The sequence below is a fragment of the Fukomys damarensis genome, unplaced genomic scaffold, assembly GCF_012274545.1.
Source record: "Fukomys damarensis isolate Sample0158 unplaced genomic scaffold, DMR_v1.0_HiC HiC_scaffold_4, whole genome shotgun sequence".
NCBI classification, from domain to species: Eukaryota; Metazoa; Chordata; class Mammalia; order Rodentia; family Bathyergidae; genus Fukomys; species Fukomys damarensis.
In genome coordinates, this window is record NW_022900916.1 from 66,420,839 (window position 1) to 66,440,116 (window position 19,278).

Consider the following 19,278-nt stretch of genomic DNA (forward strand, 5'->3'; position numbering starts at 1 on the left):
AAAAAAAAAAAAAAAAAAGAGAAGAGTTCCTCGTACCATCTTGGCCAGACAGCAATGTTTACCGTATAACATGATAATGTAGTTTTTTAAAAACTGGATTCTCCCTCTCTTGTGCTGACTTTTTCTCATCCTATACAATTTTTTTTTTTACCCTAGAACTCTTCTGAGGAATGAAATTAGATATTTACTAACAATAATACCAAACATTTAAAATTAACAAAATTCCCAATTAATTTTTGAGAGCTGTTTTTAAAAATTAATTTTTAACTGGTACATAAAAGCATAAAAGTTAAATATTCATCACTTTCTGGACACTTGGTTATTTTCTAATTCCTGGCTGTTGATTACAGTGCTGCAGTGCGTGGGGGTACAGATGGCTCTTGAAAAACTGATTTTGTTTCCTTTGGAAAATATACCTGGCGGTGAGACTGCTGGGCCAAACTGTAGCTCTGTTTTTAATGTTCTGAGGAACCTTCGTGCTGCTTTCCACAACAGCTGCAGATTTACATTCTCCTCCACAATGCACACGGTTCCCTTTTCTCTCACCTTGGCTTCTTTCCTCTTTTTGGTAAGAGCCATGGGAATGAGAGCCTATCTTCTTCTTGTTTTCATTTGCACTTCCTGGTGATTAGTGATACTGAGCATTTTTTTCACAAATTTGTTAGCCACTGTATATCCTGTCTTGATAAATGTCTATTAAGACCTATTGCTACTTTTCTTTTTGCTACTGCAATTGCGGAGTTCCTAGTCCATTCTGGTTACCAATCCCTTTCAGGTGTAGAGTTTGCAAATATTTTCTTCTATTCCGTTAGCTGTCTGCATTCTGTTGATCATTTCTTCTCCTATGTCCAATCTCTAGAGTTTGCTGTAATCCCATCTGTTTATTTTTGCTTTTGTTTCCTATGTTTTTGGGGTCTTCAAAAAACTTTTTTTGCCCATTCAAAATATCTCAAAGCAGTTCTCCTGTTTTCTTACAGTGATTTCCTAGTTTCCAGTCCTCAGACTGTTCGGAGTTGATTTTTGTCACAGGTGATAGGGGTTCAATTTCATTCTTCTCCATGTGGGTACCCAGTTTTTCCCGCACAATAAATTCCTAGCTAGCTAACTGTCAGACATTTCTCAAAAGAACTCATTCCTTTTAGCAAGGAGTGGTATTCAGAAACCACTCTATGGGTAAGGATGCAGATTATTGTGTTGTCAATGACTGTTCCACTTCTGTCGAATTAGGAATTATCTATTTCTGGCGAAATTTTTGGCCAAATCATTTATAGGTTTTTTTTTCCTCCAGATTACACAAACATTACAACATTTTAATTGAAACTCTCTTGATTTTACTTTGTAATTCTCAACATTTTTAAATTTTTATCACCTTTTTGTGATGTTAGGGGTGGAAACCAGGGCCTCACACATGCTACACATTCTCTGGAGCACTGAGCTATAACCCCAACCCTGTAACTATCCTTTTACATGGAAAATCATTATTCCTAAGAACAATATTATAACTATTTGCTTTTTCCTATAATAAGTAAAAATTTTCAAAATAATAATAGATTTGCTAACAATAAGCCTAATGTATGAAATTTAAAATTCTTTGCAATTCTCCTTGATATCAGTAATATATTCTCTACTATGGATGTGTTCAAATATAGTTAACCAAAATATCTTGAAATACCGTTTCTCTATGTGTTTGTGTCACCAAACTGATAAGTAGTGAGGTTTATTGGGTGCACTGTGTTTTCAGCTACTGAGATTGCCTTTTTCACTTACTTTACTTCACTTACATAAAGCATTTACATAATTTCAAAGCTAAAAAGAAAAGAAAGAAACATCCAGGGCTACTGTGTCCAGTAAAATTATAGGTGAAACTCAAGGCAGACAGCAGACTCAATATCTCCCCATACCTTCCTTTATGATGCACAAACCTTCCCGAGTTTCTGAGTGGTAACAATGAAACTACTAAATTTAAAGAAATTCTTTTTTTTTTTGAGACAGGGTCTCACTATGTACTTGAGACTGACCTGGAACTCACTATGTAGCCCAGGCTGGTCTTGAACTCAGGGCGATCCTTCTGCCTCAGCTGGGATTACAGGCGTGTGCCACCACGCCCGGCTAATTTGAAGAAATTCTTAAGGGTCCATCACAAAGTGAACTGATGAGAGAACCACACTTGCTGGTGGATTATAAACTCAATTCATTATAATACAATGTACTTTTCATGAAAGCAGAGAGGCTATATCTTGTGTACACAACATTAAAAGTACTAGCACAAGGGAAGGGGATTTAGCTCAGTGGTTCCACTGCCTGCCTCAAGTGCAAGGTCCTGAGTTTAATTCCAGTAACGGGAAAAAAAAAAAAAAGTACTGGCACATAAGAATTTCTGCCTAAGCAGTATCAATGATCTTTGTAATTTATTCTAGTGGCAAAGATTCCTAACGAGTAAAATTAAAGATATTTATATACTTCATCTTGTTTTCTCATAAGCCCACTGACTTTTAAGTATAATATTTGTTGCACTGATATTATTTTAGCTATTCTTTAATTCTTTCACACTGAAGGGTAAAAAAAAAAAAAACCAAAACGAATGAGATATTTCAATACCAGCTGTTAAAGCATATTTGAGAGCAATAATAAATAGTATGATGATACCAGGCCCTATAATCCATGAATAGATCTTCAGGAAACATTTCTCTGAAAACATTAAAACACAGCATAACCGAATGTTCTACAGAAATGATCAAAGCAAGTAAGGCAAGAAGTGAATGCAGTACGGTGTGCAGGGAAATCACGACTCTGCCTAGATCGCCACCCCAGTATTCCTGCTGCACAGAGATGCTCAGTATCTGCACTCCTTTTACTCTTCCAGCCTTGAAGCTCTGGTGCTTTGCCTATCCTCTCCCCCTAATTCATCTTCCTGCCTCTTGCACATGCTGAGCTTGGTCCTGCCTCGGTGTCTTCGCCCACATTGTTCGCTCTTCCTGACTTTCCAGGATTGCCTCTGTCTCTGTGGCCTGTGCCTAACAATCACAGCTCAAACAGCGCCATCACTGCTGCCCCAGAACACCCCATCAATGTCACTCTCCAGGGTCCGCTTACAAAACACATCCACTGTTTCTGATGGAATGCAAGTGTCCCAAGAGCTGGAGACATGTTTCCTGAGTCCTTCGGTTCTAGAAGACTTCTCAGTACTTATTAGAGGCCTAAAACATATGTATATAGCTGGGTGTGGTGATGCATGCCTATAATCCTAGCAATCAGGAGGCTGAGGCAGGAGGATCACCACAAACTAGAGGCCAGCCTAGGCTACATAGCAAGACCCTGTCTCAAAAATAATAATGAGGCCAGAGAGTTAGCTCAGTGGCACCACACCCACCTCGCAAGTGTAAGGTCCTGAGTTCAATCCTCAGTACCAAAAAATAATAATAATAATTTCATATTAAAGACACATATGGGAGTCCACTGCTGGGTGGAGGGGCGAGGCGAGTGTCCTTATCCTAGCGATTGGGGCTCGGGACTGTGAACCAGGTGGGGTCGCGTTGACAGGGACGATTGAGCCGAGTGGAGGAAAACATGTTGCTCTTCGTGGAGGCAATACAGAGCTTTCGGAAGATATGTGTAACGAATATGAAATAATGTATTTCTCCATCTTGTGAAACTACAAGAAAAACTGCTGTTGATGAAGAACCAACTGAGGGAATGATTTTAGGACCTGAAGATATGAGTTACCAAATATATGACATTTCTGGAGAAAGCAGTTCAGCAATTTCTACAGAAGATCTAAAAGAATGTCTGAAGAAACAATTAGAATTCTGTTTCCCACGAGAAAATTTATCAAACGATCTCTACTTGATATCCCAAATGGATAGTGATCAGTTTGTCCCAATATGGACAGATGCCAACATGGAAGAAATAAAAAAGTTGACTACAGATCTCGATCTAATTCTTGAAGTGTTGAGATCATCTCCAATGGTACAAGTTGATGAGAAGGGTGAGAAAGAGAGACCAAGTCATAAACGCTGTATTGTGATTCTCAGAGAAATTCCTGAAACAACACCAGGAGAGGAGGTAAAAGCTTTGTTCAAAAATGAAAACTGCCCCAAAGTGGTAAGCTGTGAGCTTGCACACAACTGCAACTGGTACATCACCTTCCAGACAGATACTGATGCACAACAGGCATTTAAATACTTAAGAGAAGAAGTTAAAACATTTCAGGGCAAGCCAATCATGGCAAGGATAAAAGCCATCAATACATTCTTTGCTAAGAATGGTTATCGATTAATGGGTTCTAGTATGTATAGTCAGCCCATTCAAGCTCAAGCACAGTATGCCTCACCAGTATTTATGCAGCCAGTATATAACCCTCACCAACAGTACTCAGTTTATAGTATTGTGCCTCAGTCTTGGTCTCCAAGTCCTACCCTTACTTTGAAACACCACTGGCTCCTTTCCCCAATGGTCATTTTGTGAATGGCTTTAACTCACCAGGATCTTATAAAACAAATGCTGCTGCTCTGAATATGGGTCGGCCATTCCCAAAAAATCACGTGAAGCCTCATTTTAGGTGATCCAGTGGCACAGAACACTCAACAGAGGGCTCTGTGTCATTGGGGGATGGACTATTGAACAGATCTAGTTCAAGGAACTTTGCACCTAAACTGCATAACCCTACAGTAACAAGGCATTAAGAGCACACTTACCTTCCAAAGGAGACTCCCAACTTACTGATGGAACAAAAGGGGGACTATGGTAGGGGCAGAACTCTTTTCAGAGGTCGAAGACGATGAGAAGATGAAAGGATCCCAAGACCTCATCCTTTGGCTGAAGCAAAGCCTCCAGCACCAAGTTTGACTTACTGGCTTCAAACTTTCCTCCTTTACCTGGGCGTTCATCAAGAATGCCAGGTGAACTCCTTCTGGGGAATAGAATGTCTGATGTCGTTAAAGGCGTCTACAAAGAAAAGGAGAATGAAGACTTGAGAGTTAGTTGCCCAGACCCTGAAGAAGATGAGCAGACAGAGTGTACTTCAGCCCAGCAACTCAGTATGAGTACAAGTCCTCCATGTGCAACTGAGCTTCCTGTATTAAGTACAACTCAGCAAGAAAAGGATACAATAGACGATTCCACTGATCAGAAGGTTGTTATCAATCATAACTACACCAGTTTCTTCCCTGAGTACTGCAAAGCCATCAAGAGCAAATACAGCTTTACCGTGTAATAGCAACATAAATGTAACTGCAGCTGTGCCCTACAGGAACCCCGAAAGTTAAGTTATGCTGAAGTATGCCAGAAGCCACCTAAAGAGCCATCTCCAGCTCTTGTGCGGCCACTACAAGAACTTTGCTCCAATGCAGGATCTCCCACCAAAAACCAAGAGAAAGGAGCTCCTGAGAAGTCTACTGAGAAACCACACGAGAAGCCAGAAGCAAAGGCTAGTAAAGATTATTCCAGCTTTCAAGGCAATACCATTCCCAGGGGAAACAGCTGGAACAATCAGGGAACAGAGACACCAGTTTAGCCACAGGGCTGTACCTCAGGGAGTGACTCGACGCAATGGCAAAGAACAGCATGTGCCACCCAGATCACCAAAGTAGAAACAAGCAAACAAACTACTCAGAAACATTCTCTCTTCCCATTAAACTTGAGCCATGACTGTTTGAACTGTTTTGGAGGGGAGGGAGTAGCCAGAAAGGATATGGAAAGTACATCCTTAAATCATTATGGATTTTGGAATTATGAGCAGCAGGATCCCAAAATTCATCTCTGAAGTGATTTTTAAATGCTGGAGGATTCCAATCAGTATAAATATACATATATAAATATATTATATACATATATAAAATATAATTTTTCTATTCTTGTTTTTTATTTTAATTTGCAGAGATTTTTCTGCCTGGAATCAATTTTGAGGGTTCAGATTTAGCTTGGGGGAGAAACATACATCCTTCAGTATAGGAGATGAGGGAATGAGAGAAAATATTTTTTGAAGAAACATTTCTGTAAAAATTAGAATTACTTTTTTTAATCTATTTAAAGTTTGGCTTAGAGAGTACCATCTCTGACTATATGGCCTTGGTTTGCAAAAGCACATCGGTGGCTAGGGTGTCTGGTGTGGGTGTGAGTGTGTGAAAGAGTGATTTCAGCCAAATCTGTTGTCATGTTAGTGAACAGTTTGAAAACTGAATGTAATACTTGAGTAGATTTTTTTTTAGTTTGAAATTTAATTTGTCCTTTTGACCTTAATAATATTTCATTCAACAAGCTGTTAAGGCACACTGATTGTACTTGGAGCTGTGACTAGCAATCAGTTTGATACTCAAAGAATGGGGTTATTAAATTTTTTAAAATTTCATCTTTGACCTGAATAGGTCAGTGGATTTCAAGATTTAAACTATCCTGTGATTTCCACACCCCTCCCCCAAAAATGGGGAACACGAGTTTTTGTTACTTCATTTGTCACTCTGTTCTTTGGCTGTCCATCGCCAAAAGCACAATAATCAACCATTTACTGAATTATGAATTTCTGACTGCTTTGGCCAGTCTATTCAAATCATAATAATTGTTCTAAATTTCAGAATTGAATGAAATATTTTATTCTTCTGTTCTCATACTTAGAAATTTAGGTCCTAGATTGGTAGGTTCAACTGCCCCTTTAATAATTTTTAAGTATTTAAATTGTAAATCATATTGAAGAGAACATTTTCAAAGGATTAATTTGAAAACCTTTTTCTGTTTACAGTTAATTGCATTCCTTCAATCCCCATTTCAAAAAAAGTTTGAAATTCACTGAATCAGATAAAGCCAGTCAAAGAGAGTTTTGATATAAGGTGGAAAAGATGATTGAAGGAAATTAATACACAATTTCTCAATGAATAAAACTGTACCTGTCATATTAAATAGGCAAGTTTACATGCTGGTATTTAGAAAATTACTAAAATATTAAAAATCATGTTGCATTAATCTGTTTTAAGTCATACGATGTTCAGAGTTCTGTGTAGGGTTTTGTTCTGTTTTAGAGATAGTTTGTATAGTAAGAACTGTCTCATGTTAGTGACTTACATATGTAAAAATTGAAACTGTAAATTGTGAACACTGGAAAGCTCCATGTGACAGAATATAAACATCTTAGTAATATATTAAAATGAATGTAAAGGAGGTTAAAATTACTTTACTGTGAAACTTATCTTCCAATTCTAGATTAAGCTTTGGAGATTTGTATTAGTGGGTAACTGTTAAGAGCTTTGAAAATACTGCACATTTCTGTTCAAGCCAGAACTATTATTTCTTTGTAACTTATTCAGCTTGGCAGTTGCTTCTGATTTAGTGGATTGATAATGTGGCATAATATATTTACATAGTGTGAAGTATTCATTTCTACACACTATTTTTAAAAATCATCTACTAGATGAAACATACAATAAAACTACCTGTGCTAAAATTTTGGAATTTAGGTCCTTTAAAAAATTAATAATCATTGGCGATATCTATGATAAAAGTGATTTTGGTTTACTTAGATAACGCTGCAGTTGGTGGAAATGATGAGCATTTAAAATGTTAACACCCTGTGAATGCACTGGATTTAAGAGAATAAACTTTTTGTAAAAATCACTTGTAAAGATTATAAATTTAATTACTGCACTTAAAAAAAAGACACATATGAACAAATTATTCACCATAATGAATTCAGAACAGCAAGATAGTCACTTAGTGATTTATCAGTAACAGTGAGAGATCTGTTATTCATTATAACATCATCATTAAATTATAATTTTATCCTCATCACTTATTTTTATCATATTTATGAACCATACTGCAAAAAGAGCACAGTTAAATAAATGAGACTCTTCAGGTTAGTTTTTAATTCCAACTGAATTTACGTCCTTTTACCTGCTGTGATTCCTACTTTCGCCACAAATTCAAGGTTTTCAGTGGAAAATAAGTGGAAGTGATTAATAGCAAATAATTCCCCTCAATAAAAATAAGCCTTGGGCTGGGGATTTGGCTCAGTGGTTCCGCCATCTGCCTTGCAAGAGCAAGGACCCGAGTTTGATCCCCGGTACCAAAAAAACAAACCTGAACTTGTCCATTTGAACACAATCTGGAAGCTCTTCAGCTGACTGCTCCTGCCCCATCTCCACCCCTGCTTTCTCCCCAAAACCTTCCACGCTGGCATGGCCAGGCCCAGTGCTCACCTGTCAGGTCTGAGTTCCGGGTGGTCTATCTCCCCACCTCCTGCCAAGGTGAACAAGGAAAAAAAAAGAGGACTGCTATGAGGATAAGAGAGAGAAAGGAAAACCATTTTGCTGTTATTGAAATGAGAAGAGGGTGACAATCTGCAGAGTTGGGTTACTCAAGATGAGAGCTGTAAATCTCTCATAAAATCTCATTCCAAATAAATAGGCCCATCTCATAAAACACGGGCTCTTTCTAATTATCTTGTGTATGTCACATCATAAAACAACCAGCTGCAGTGCATACGGCATGTTAGCATCTCTGTGTTTGTGAGTGTGTGTGTGTGTGTGTGTGTGTGTGTGTGTGTGTTTTGTCAGGATCAAGAATTACAGTTGACGGGAATTTTTTTTTTTAATATTCTTGGACAGCTCTGGAATGTTTAATTATTCACTTCTTGAAGAATAGGGTGAAATTAACAGAAAAGGCCTTGGCTTGAGTTGCTCAGATACATACAGCACAATGTCGTTAGACAGTCTTTTTCTTTCTGAGGACTGTTTTGCAATAAAACACAGTACCTATCTCTGACCTCTAGAAAAGGCAACTAATTTGGCCTGGCCAAGCCCTATATTTGGTCTTATTAATATATCTGTTCTAAGGACAGAAAACGCACAGCTATTACCCTATGAAGGAAAACTGCTTCCTACCTTTTTCTTCATAATTTTGATAAAACAGGAACCAGATGTGCTTTTACCTTCAGCACTTCCATATTCTTCATCTTCCTCCTATAGAAGCTACAACCCAGAGGCTGAACTCTCTCACATAATCTGGTTACAGATGATCTTGTTTACTGAACATTCTAAATTAACATTATGCAATGATATCTTTCTTTCCATTCTAATCTAAAAATATGTATTATTTGTTCTATTCTGCCAATGAAATCCAGCTACATAAGAACACATTTAATTCTCCTCCAGTTTAAAAAAAATTTATTTTCCACAGCCCTAGATTTGCTTCATTTAAAAAAAAAAGGCAGCTGAACATAGACTTAATTTTTCACCTTTGTGCTCCTGCATCAGTGGAACCACAAAGACAATATACAAATTGAAACCATGACATAAAAATATTCTACGTAAAAATATACAAATAAATAAAATGCACATATTTGTATCACATTGTTGTGATACAATGTGGAAATAGCACTTGCCACCTACGTTTAATACAGACCCCAGACCAAAACACAGAAAAGTACCCTGCATACTTCCCAGCCCAGGCAACCTTCATTTATGCTACTATTTTATCCTCTGTACTTCTGGTAATTTCAAATTTGCATTGTAATAAAAAGAAAATGTCCAACAGAGGCTCCTGGCAGTATCCTGAAAACAAAAATCGTACTTTCCCTTTGTACTGTGAGCTTCAAGTTCTGATAAGCTTGGATATGCGTGTTTCTCCTTCAGGGAGGCTTTGGAGTTCAGATTACTCCCACAGAAGCGAGGCAGTTCGGGCAGAATGGTCACAGAGAAATACCCCTCCTTTAGTACTAAAAGTCATGAAGTCAAATATCAGGAACCAGAACACAAGAGTGGGCGGCTATCCAAAAGGAAGGATCATTTACGACAGGGAGGGGAGTCAATAAAACAGAAACCTAAAATCCTGACTTCTCAAATCCTGTCCGGAAAGGCAGCCACCAGCCACTCATGACTGCGGGGCATTTGAAATGTGCTAAGTACAAGTGAGAACACAAATTTATTTTTGAAACAGGGTCTCACTACGTTGCCCATGGAACTCCTGGGCTCAAGCCATCCTCCTGCCTCAGCCTCTAGAGTAGCTGGAACTACAGGCATGTACCTTCTCTACCCAGCTAATTTTATTTACATTAATTTAATGAATTTAAACAGCCACAAGTGGCTAGTGGCTATCTATCTAGATACTTTCATAAATCATGTCTCTTACATTCTTTTACTTTTTTGCAGTACTGGATACTGAATCTAGGGCACTTCACACTGAGCTACATTACCAGTCCCTTTTATATTTTATTTCGAGACAGGGTCTTGCTAAATTGCTAAATTGCCCACACTTGGCTCAAATTTACAATCCTGCCTCAGCCTGCCAGAGCACTAGACTTACAGGCATGTCACAGTACACCTGGCTTGCCATCCTTTTTAAACGGTCTTCTATGTGGCTGGCTCCTCAGTCTGCACAACCTAGGCTTGACTTTTCACCTGTCTGACCCTGTGGCCATGAGCTCAGCTGTTGCACAGATGCGTCCAGCAAAGCTCTGGGCCAGGTGTTCCCAGCCCAAAACATAGGCCAGACGGATGTCTGGTCTCTCCTCATTCACCCATGACAGGAGTTGGGTACATACTCTTTTTAAAGAAGGAAACAGATTTATTAAACAGTATCCTGAAGCAAAAGGAAGAAATTAAATCCAGTGATGTATCAAATGCCTCTTCCAAACTAAAAATTTTAGACAGATACAATGAGATTTCCCAAATCATATTATAATTATGGAATAATCCTAGTAGCCTAAGGCTCTCATAAAAATCTGCCCAACGGATACCAGACTTCTCGTCCAACAGATATCAGGCATCTCATCCAATGGATACCAGGCATTGTTCAGCACCAAAAACTACACAGGCAGTCCTATGAATGATCAGTCCAAAAGTGTAACTTCTGCTCTTCTGCTGTTATTAATAAAGACATTTTAATACCCAAAGTATTATTTTCATGATTTGTCATTCATAGAAAGCTTGGGTCACACACGTTCTTATATAAAACAATGGTGTAACTCTTGCCTTCCACCGTATGTTCTTAAACCTACCCCAGCTCTATTTTGAATACACATCTGTCTTGTTATTTGCCAGGCTTTATCCCTTACAATAAATATATTAAATATAATAGTTTTAACTGTAATAATTAACTGGTGTAGAAAGACAAAGTAAAACACAGTAAAAACAAAAAGCTTTACAGAAAAATAAGGAACCGGATTCCACATGGATGCGGCAGAAGCCAGGGCAGCTCAGCCAACACTCACTGGTTTAGCGTGACGTCCAAGACGAATGATGCTCCGAAGGCGTCAACCTGGAAGCTGGCCTGGGCCACATGGGTCAACTGCAAGATCAGAAAGATAAAAGGCACTTAGTGTGCAGCTGTAGCAATCAGATGACTGATACTTTTATGATTATTTTAAAAGGTTTACAGTAGCACAAATGAGAAAACTATCCCAACATGGGGAAGAAATCAAAGCACAGGAAGGCAGAATGTGCACCTTCTCAGAAGCCACACATTTTCCAGGTTGCAGCGAATTGCCGGTCAACTGAGGAATGCTGATGAGGGCCTACTCTTCTGCTTGTCTCAAGAGGTAAAACAGTTCACTTCCAAGAAGACGTCACTGAATCAGCCTTATTCTTACTAAATGACTACCTCCTTTAAAATTAAGCTTTGTACATTCAGAAAGAAAAATAAAAGGAAAATATGCTTCTTTCAAAAGTGAAGTAACACAGTGACTACTATCTACAAAAAGATTTCTAAACCTCTAAAAACTCTTTCATCTTATCTCAAACACAGACTTTAAAAATAGTATTTTAGTATAATTTACCAAGCCTAATTGCAGAGGATCTCCACATCTTCCTAGAAATAATCTCAAACCTCTGCACATATACTACAAATATCATAGATCAAAATTTTCTTAGATAAAAATAATCACTGCTAGGGCTGGGGATTTAGCTCAGTGGTGCCGCTGCCTGCCTCAAAAGCGCAAAACCCGAGTTCCATCCCCAGTACCAAAAATAAATAAATAAATAAGTCACTGTTTCCTACAACATCCCACGAACTCCCACAGGGAATCATGGCAACTCTAAAAAATAGAATGTCACCAATACCATTAATATGTGGCATGCTGAATGATTGTGGTCATTAACTGGGGAAAAAAAAAAGGAAGAAGTTAAACTCTTCCATTTCACTCCCCAAATACTAACAGTAACTTTATCTAAACATGACTATGAACTGCTAGAATTATTTATGCATTTCTACAATATTCAGTTTCCTCAAGTAAACATGTATCATTCCTATGATGAGAGGGGAAAAAAAGAACATTATTCTAGTGCTAAATCTACCTGAGCAACCACATGAGGCTGAAGATGCTGCTTCCTATGAAGACGACTCTGGAAAGGACATCCGAGGGTCCTGTGGGGTGCAAAGGACATTTCAACTACCCCTGGGATTGTACATGCAGGGAACTACAGGGGTAAGTGACAGGAGAAAGGCTGATGAAGCTTTCTGGAAAGAAAGGATGACTCATCTGATTAAACATCTTCGAAAGAGGCTGGAGTGGGAGAATGTTCTCCCCCACCTGCTAATGCATCCTGATCCTCCTAAAACTGCGGAGTTGAAGAACCAGCTGGATACCTCTCAGCTTCATTAGTTATCCAACAGTAACTCCACTCTTCTTAACTAACGCCAGGGCTATCGCCAAAGTCTGATTTCTTTTGTTATTTTATAACAGTTCTTGGGAGTCATGCTTTTACTCTTCATTCCCACCTGTCACAGATCGTATCCTCCCCACCCCTGAATTTTTTGCTGCTGTTGTCATCCTGGGGGTTGAGTCCAAGACTTCACGCATGCCAGGTAAGCACTCTACCATTACACTGCCAAGAGAGGGAGGGAGAGGTAGGGTAGGGGTGCTACAAAGTCACCCATCTGACTCCTTAGCAAAACTCCAGCGCAAGCTCTAGACGTTCTACTCTACCAAATACAAAACTCTTCCCCCTGGATTTCCAGATCCTCCTCTACTCACCCCTCCTACTGCAAATAAGCTCCCAAGTACACCTTATCCACACTCATTTATCTAATCTTTAATTCAAAATTATGTGTGTTCCAGGGCAGGGATTAAGCTCAGCAGCACAGCAACTCTTTCTATAGCTTTGAGTCATCCTTCTGCTAAGTACTTTCCTCAGGCAGACCCTTCAGCAAAGCTATCTCCCAGGAATGGCTCCACCCGTCCTTTTAAGACTTAGATCAAGTTCCTCCTTCTGGCATCTGCTATGGCTGACATCATAAAATACCAGAAGCTGGTGGGGCTGAACCAACCAAAATGTGTTTCTCTGCTATTCTGGATGCTGGAAGTGTTAGCAGATGTGGTTTCTCCAGGGCTTTCTTTGTGGCCCACAGATGCTGTCTCCCCCCCTTGTGTAGACGCTCTGTGAGTGTGTGCTCTGCTGCTCTCACTTCTTCCTACAAGGACATCATGGCTTGGGTCAGGCACCCCACATGCAGAACTCACTGCACCTCAGTCAGGTCTGTAAAGGCCTTCTCTAAAAACTGCATCACGTTCAGGGTTACAGCTTCAACCCATGAATTTCAAGGGGACACATTCAGTCGATGACACCTTCCACCATCTTCCAGCTTCCTCTCTTCCTCCTCAGGACAGACCAAGATCACAGCAGGGCTTCACTACCGCCCAGCAGCAGGTACTGAACTAATGGTGCCTAACTGACTGACTCAGGTGAGGGTCATTTTATCAACCACCTAAATACAGGGGCAATGAAGGGATCGGCTACAAAGCACTTGCTAATGAAATGCAATCTTTCCATCAGGGTTGCCCTTAATGCCCTATCAATGGATAATGTTCCTCTGCCTAAAAGCTCTCAGGGTTTTCTGAAGTGGTAAGAATTGTGTCTTAGGAACAGCCTGAAGAAAGCTCCACTTATCAGAATTGATGTCTCCATTAAAATAACCTCCTGCCTCCATTCTCCAGGCACTTGTGTGGCTATTATGTTTCTTACTTCAGTCTCCTTAGAATTAGAAATACTAGTGTTGTAAATCTGCGGTGAAGAGGAGAGACCACATGGTTCCTCACCTTCCCAACCCTATTACAATTTGGATCAAGGCAATTATCCATGGGGGGTACGATCGGCATTGATTTTAATCTTTTTTTTTTTTTTGGCAGTACTGGGGATTGAACTAAAGGTCATACACATGATAGGCAAGTACTCTGCTACTGAGATATATCCTTTGTACCTTTTTATTTTTACTTTGGGATAAGGTCTCAGTAAGTTGCCCAGGCTGGCTTAGAACTTGTGATCCTCCTGCCTCCACCTCCCAAAAAGCAAGGATTAGAGGTGTGTGCCACCATGCCTGGCTTTCTTTCTTTTTAATTAACTCGTGATTATAGATATTCATGGGTGTAGCATGGTATTTTAAAACATTTATAAGATAAGCAATAATCAAGCCAGGGTAGCCAGCATTTCCATTTTCTTATCACTTCGTTTAAATTTTTGTATTGGTACATGTTTATACTACAGCATGGTTCCATTCTTCATGGGGAACTGGTAAATGTACATGACACTCCTTTCTGTAACTCCTGCTCCTGTCCTCCCTCCTCCCCTCTACATCTCTTGGACCTCTTCGTATAAATATATATATTTTAATATGCGTTTGTAGTACATGACGGTCACATTCCTTATAGGGACTTGAGGCACATACACAGCACTTAACAATACCCCACCTCTTTAAAATCTTATTTCCCTCCCCTTCCTCCCTCCTCTACATCTCTCAATTCCCTTCCCATATGCCAAAGATCTTATCATTTCCTACATCTGGACATTTCAGGCTCCTTTTCTCTAGTACTTCATAAAATGTCACCATACTGTGCACTGTGAACACTAGACGTTATTCCTGTTATCTAACTGTATCGGCAGCCACTTTCCAACCACTCTCTCGTCCCTTCCTCTTCCTCTCCCCAACCTCTAGTAGTTACTATTCTACTTTCTTCTACATTAAGATTAATTTTTTAGTTTCCACATAGGTTGCAATTAGGGTTTGCAAGGGAAACAGATTTACTACAGGACACATAATTTATAGGATTATTTTATAACAGTCATCCAAACAGTCAAATGCAGAGGAATACAAGAGATTAGTTGCACCCTAGAGACCCAAAGAATCTAGCCAAGAGTCTGGGTCCCACAGTAGTGGCCACACAAGTCCAGCTGAAGGTCTACAGCCCAAGGCCATGTATCATGTTTGTCCGTATGGAGGAGCTGTACCAGGAAGGCCCAGAGGCCAGTGGCAGAAGCCAGAAAACCTGTGCCAGTGGAGTGAAGGATCTGTACTACCAGACTGAGGGGTCTACACTGGAGCCAGGAAGTGATGCTCATGGTGCAGATGAGAGCTCCTCGGACCGAACAGCAGCCACTTCAGTGACAGCTCCTCTGATGAGAGAACAGCCAAGTTTGCATCAGGAAAACCAGCTGCATCAAGCTTCTCCTAGAAAATCAACAGCCCACAATCTTTCCCTTCCAGTTCTCTTTATGCTATTGGCAACAGTCCCCAGGTGGGTCTTCCATGCCCAACCACGCTGATTCAGTTCAGCTGGGTGTTACAATTTGTCCATTAGTTAATTCAAAACATAGAAGAGCATAAGCAGTATTTGTCTTTCTGTCTGGATTATTCCACTTAACATAATATCCTTCAATTCAATCCAATTCTGCTGCAATAAACTAATGTTTTACGTATTTTTTTATTCCTGGACACATTTGCTATTTTATTTTACTGGCCTCATCCATATCCCAAGGTAAGACTCATATACTTAAATTCAAAAGAAGTAACAGGCAGCTTTCTTAACTGCTATTTAGTAAAACAATGTTTGCATTATTGATAGTAATATGAACAGGAATATGTTAATATAGTTTTGATGTACGACAGGCTTCCTCAAGACTGCATAAAGATTGATTCATTTGACAAATTTCTGAGAGTCTACCAAGTACTGGGGATTCCTTGGATTTATGGACAGGGTGGTGAGGAAGACTGACAATGTTCTGCTCCATTGATCTAATCTCTAAGTGAAGGAAGGCAGAAAGTGAAAAATTAAATAAAAAGCTAAGTTAGAAAGAAATACACTGCTCACATAATAAAATCAGTAACACTGTCACGGTTGACTGGAGCAGGGGATGGTCACGGAAGGCCTCCCTGCAGAGGTCCTTCCCAGGCAATAAATAGCCTTAGGAGTGAGACGGGATCCACAGTGGGCAGAATAACAACGTTCAAGATGCACAGAAACTGTGAGCAGTCACTTTACTTGGCAAAAAGAACCATAGGGATGTGATTCAAGTAAGGACTTGAAACAGGAGAAATCCTGGCTGATATGGGTATGCCAATCTAGTACTGCGGATCCTCGTAAGAGGAGGGAACGCGCCTCATTTAAAGGGCTGCACAGCAGATCAGAATGACAGGAAGCAGAGTGGATGAGGCAAGGAATGCAGCCAGCCTCCAAAGCTCAGAAGGCAAGGAGAGACCTCCCTAGGGCCTCCAGAAGGAAAACTGTGCACCCAACACTTTCACCCGAGCCTTAGGAGACCGAGCTCATGTTTCTGGCCCCTGAAATTGGAAAACAAATTTGTACGGTTTCTAAACCACCGAGTGTCCAATAATGTGTTACAGCAGCAATAGGAAACTAATACAGAGTCGCTAGCACTGCTGTTGTTAAATAGAAAAGCAGCTTCAATAAACAGTTTATTTTACCAGTATGCAAGGTCGCTTGCATACTGCTTGGGTCAAGCCACGGCATCCTGTACAATAGGACCGATACTCTCAAAGTCACAAGGATCGCACTCCAAACACAGGGCTTCCCAGACGGGTCAGTGCACTTTGCATTCCTGCAACAAAATGCTTGACACTGGGTAATGTACTTTAAAAACACGTTTATGTGAGCCACAATTCTGGTAGCTGCACACGCCAACCAGCCCAGCACCAGCATACTAGCAAGAGACCCCTGGCTGCACTGCAGCATCACAAAGAAGCAGGAAAGAAACCAGCTGTTGCAGAGAAGGCATGTGGACAAGGAGGCATCACTTTACAACAACCTGCTCCCGAGAGTACTAACTCATTCCTACATCAATCAGGTCTCCACGACCTAATCGCTTTCACTTTCCACCCTTCATCTCCTAAGTTCCGCTACCTCAACACAGCCAGATTTCCAACACATGAACACTGGGGAGACACCCTCAAACTCCACACACAATAGCATCAGCACAATCAAACACAAGCATGGTTTCCTTGCATCCTGGGTAGTTTCTTTTTTTTGTTTTTTGTTTTTTTGAGACAGGGTCTCACTATGTAGTTGAGGCTGACCTGGAACTCACTATGTAGCCCAGGCTGGTCTCGAACTCACAGAGATCCTCCTGCCTCAGCCTCCCAAGTGCTGGGATTACAGGTGTGCACCACCACGCCCAGCTTCTGGGCAGTTTCTTTAACATTCAGGGACCTTCTCCATGTTTCCAGTTTATAAGAAGGTCAAGAAGAAGAAGCATGACAGTTTTTCAGGTTATCTTGGAGAAATAAAATGAGTAGAATTACAGTGATTCTTGCTAAATTGAGAATCCAAATTTTATTCAATGCCTTGAAAGTGAGCCAGGATGGTTCCAAAAAGTTAATCTTAAAGCTTTCAGTTTTAGTTAAAAGGGAAAGGAAATGTCTAAGAAGAAAGAACTACTGTAACATGAAGGTTTTCCTGGTGGGAGGGGAGGTAACACACATTACCAAGGAAAAATTATAATGCTTATTCACTTCAAGCTGCAGATTAAAAAGTACTAATGGCAGAGCTGCAAGTGTACTAAGAGGGACAGCAAATGCATAGGATGCACAAGCCCTTGGGTTTAAAATCCAGAGGGGGGAAAAAAGAGCAGTAATACTTCAAGGATATTTTGAAAATATAATTTTATGGAAATTCATTTCTTCAAATTATTACATAAGAATGATTTGTGGTTTTTAAAACTATTAAACCAGTGGCAGTGAACCGATGGCACATGTGTTGTTTTTCTTTTAAGACAAAAGATGTTAATGTATGAGTCATTTTTCCTTAGCAAAACCTCCATATTCAAGTATAATTGCAGTGCTGGCATTTTGTGATAAATAAGTGGGCTCTGGGTTGCAGTTCGAGCCCTCATCTCTAGAAGGCTCATCATCACTGTATTAGACAAACACATTAGTGCCATAAAATAATAGAATCACTAGTGCTCAAACAGAAAAACTAAGACAAGCGTAGGCAAAAGTCCTTCCCAAGGTCACAGACCTGGGGCAGCACTGACATCTGTCCTACCCAAGCCTCAACACCTCACCATCTCCTGTGGCCATCTCCTGCGAATGCAGGTTTTACTGAGTTCTAGAGAGTATAATTGTTATAATAGGAACATCTTTAGCACCATCAAAAAGCTCTAAGTGGCACTTTCCGAGGATATGAAAGGAAAAATAAAAACATGAAAAATAAGCTTTAGAATTCTATTTTCATCAGAAAAGTCAATATGTTACCACATCTGACACACAGCACATATCCTAAGATCAATTTGATTACCACATTAGAAATTGAGAATTATAGCTTAAATTACACATTTAAGCCATTTTTTGAGGAAAACAATGTCATAAACATAGTAAATTACAGTTGATATGTATAGAAGCTGTGAAACAAAAGATGCAGGGGAAAACACAAAAATATAAAATAACAACCCAGATGCCAAGAATGCTTAGACCCTTATACAATCCCCAGATTGAGACCTGTTGAATATTCACGGCAACAGCAGAAACTTCCATGTGAAGTTAATATAACCCCATGCTCCTTGTGCACGTCCCTTCCTGGCAGTCTGTCCTTTTCCTCATTAGCATCAGTGAGCCAGGGCCTCTACACGTCCCAGTCAGCAAATACAAACCAGCTTTCCAAAAGCCAGGGATTTAGCTCAGTGGTTCCGCTGCCTGCCTTGCAAGAACAAGGGCTCAAGTTCAATCCCTGGTACCAAAAAAAAAAAAAAGAAAAGAAAAGAAAAAGAACCAGCTTTCCAAGCTCTCCTTGTTGATAATCTTTTCTTTTTTTTTTTTTTTTTTTTTAAGCAAAGTTGACACTAAAATATTCATGATCAAATCAGGACTTTGACACAAGGAGACAGATGAGGTAGTTTGGGTTCTTAACTAAATCCAATCTGAAAATTGAGGCAGAAAATGCAAGGCATCTACTGTGGAAGATTACTTTGGAATATTAGACATTAAAGACCTTCTGCACCAGTGGTTCTCCAATCTTTTTTTTTTTCTTTTTTTTTTTTTTTTTTTTTTTTTTTTTTTTTTTTTTTTTTT

The 19,278-nt window shown here is 39.7% G+C and overlaps 1 protein-coding gene and 1 pseudogene across 15 annotated transcripts in view; one reads left to right on the plus strand and one right to left on the minus strand.

Annotated features, from left to right (window-relative positions):
• The window catches only part of Adam22 (ADAM metallopeptidase domain 22), a 198,934-nt gene extending 186,551 nt beyond the window's left edge, over positions 1 to 12,383 (minus strand). For 14 of the 15 annotated variants that reach the window (XM_033758657.1, XM_033758650.1, XM_033758644.1 and 11 more), the window contains exons 1-2: positions 12,279 to 12,383; positions 11,198 to 11,274 (exon numbers count right to left, since the gene is read on the minus strand). In XM_033758657.1, coding sequence (XP_033614548.1) covers positions 11,198 to 11,274; positions 12,279 to 12,368 — 167 coding nt within the window. In that variant the 5' untranslated portion in view covers positions 12,369 to 12,383. Of the gene's footprint in view, positions 1 to 8,186; positions 8,221 to 11,197; positions 11,275 to 12,278 lie in introns of those variants that run through there. The other variant, XM_019208762.2, reaches the window with a different exon arrangement.
• Positions 3,528 to 5,588, plus strand: LOC104868239 (annotated as a pseudogene).
• Positions 12,384 to 19,278: the final 6,895 nt, after the last annotated feature.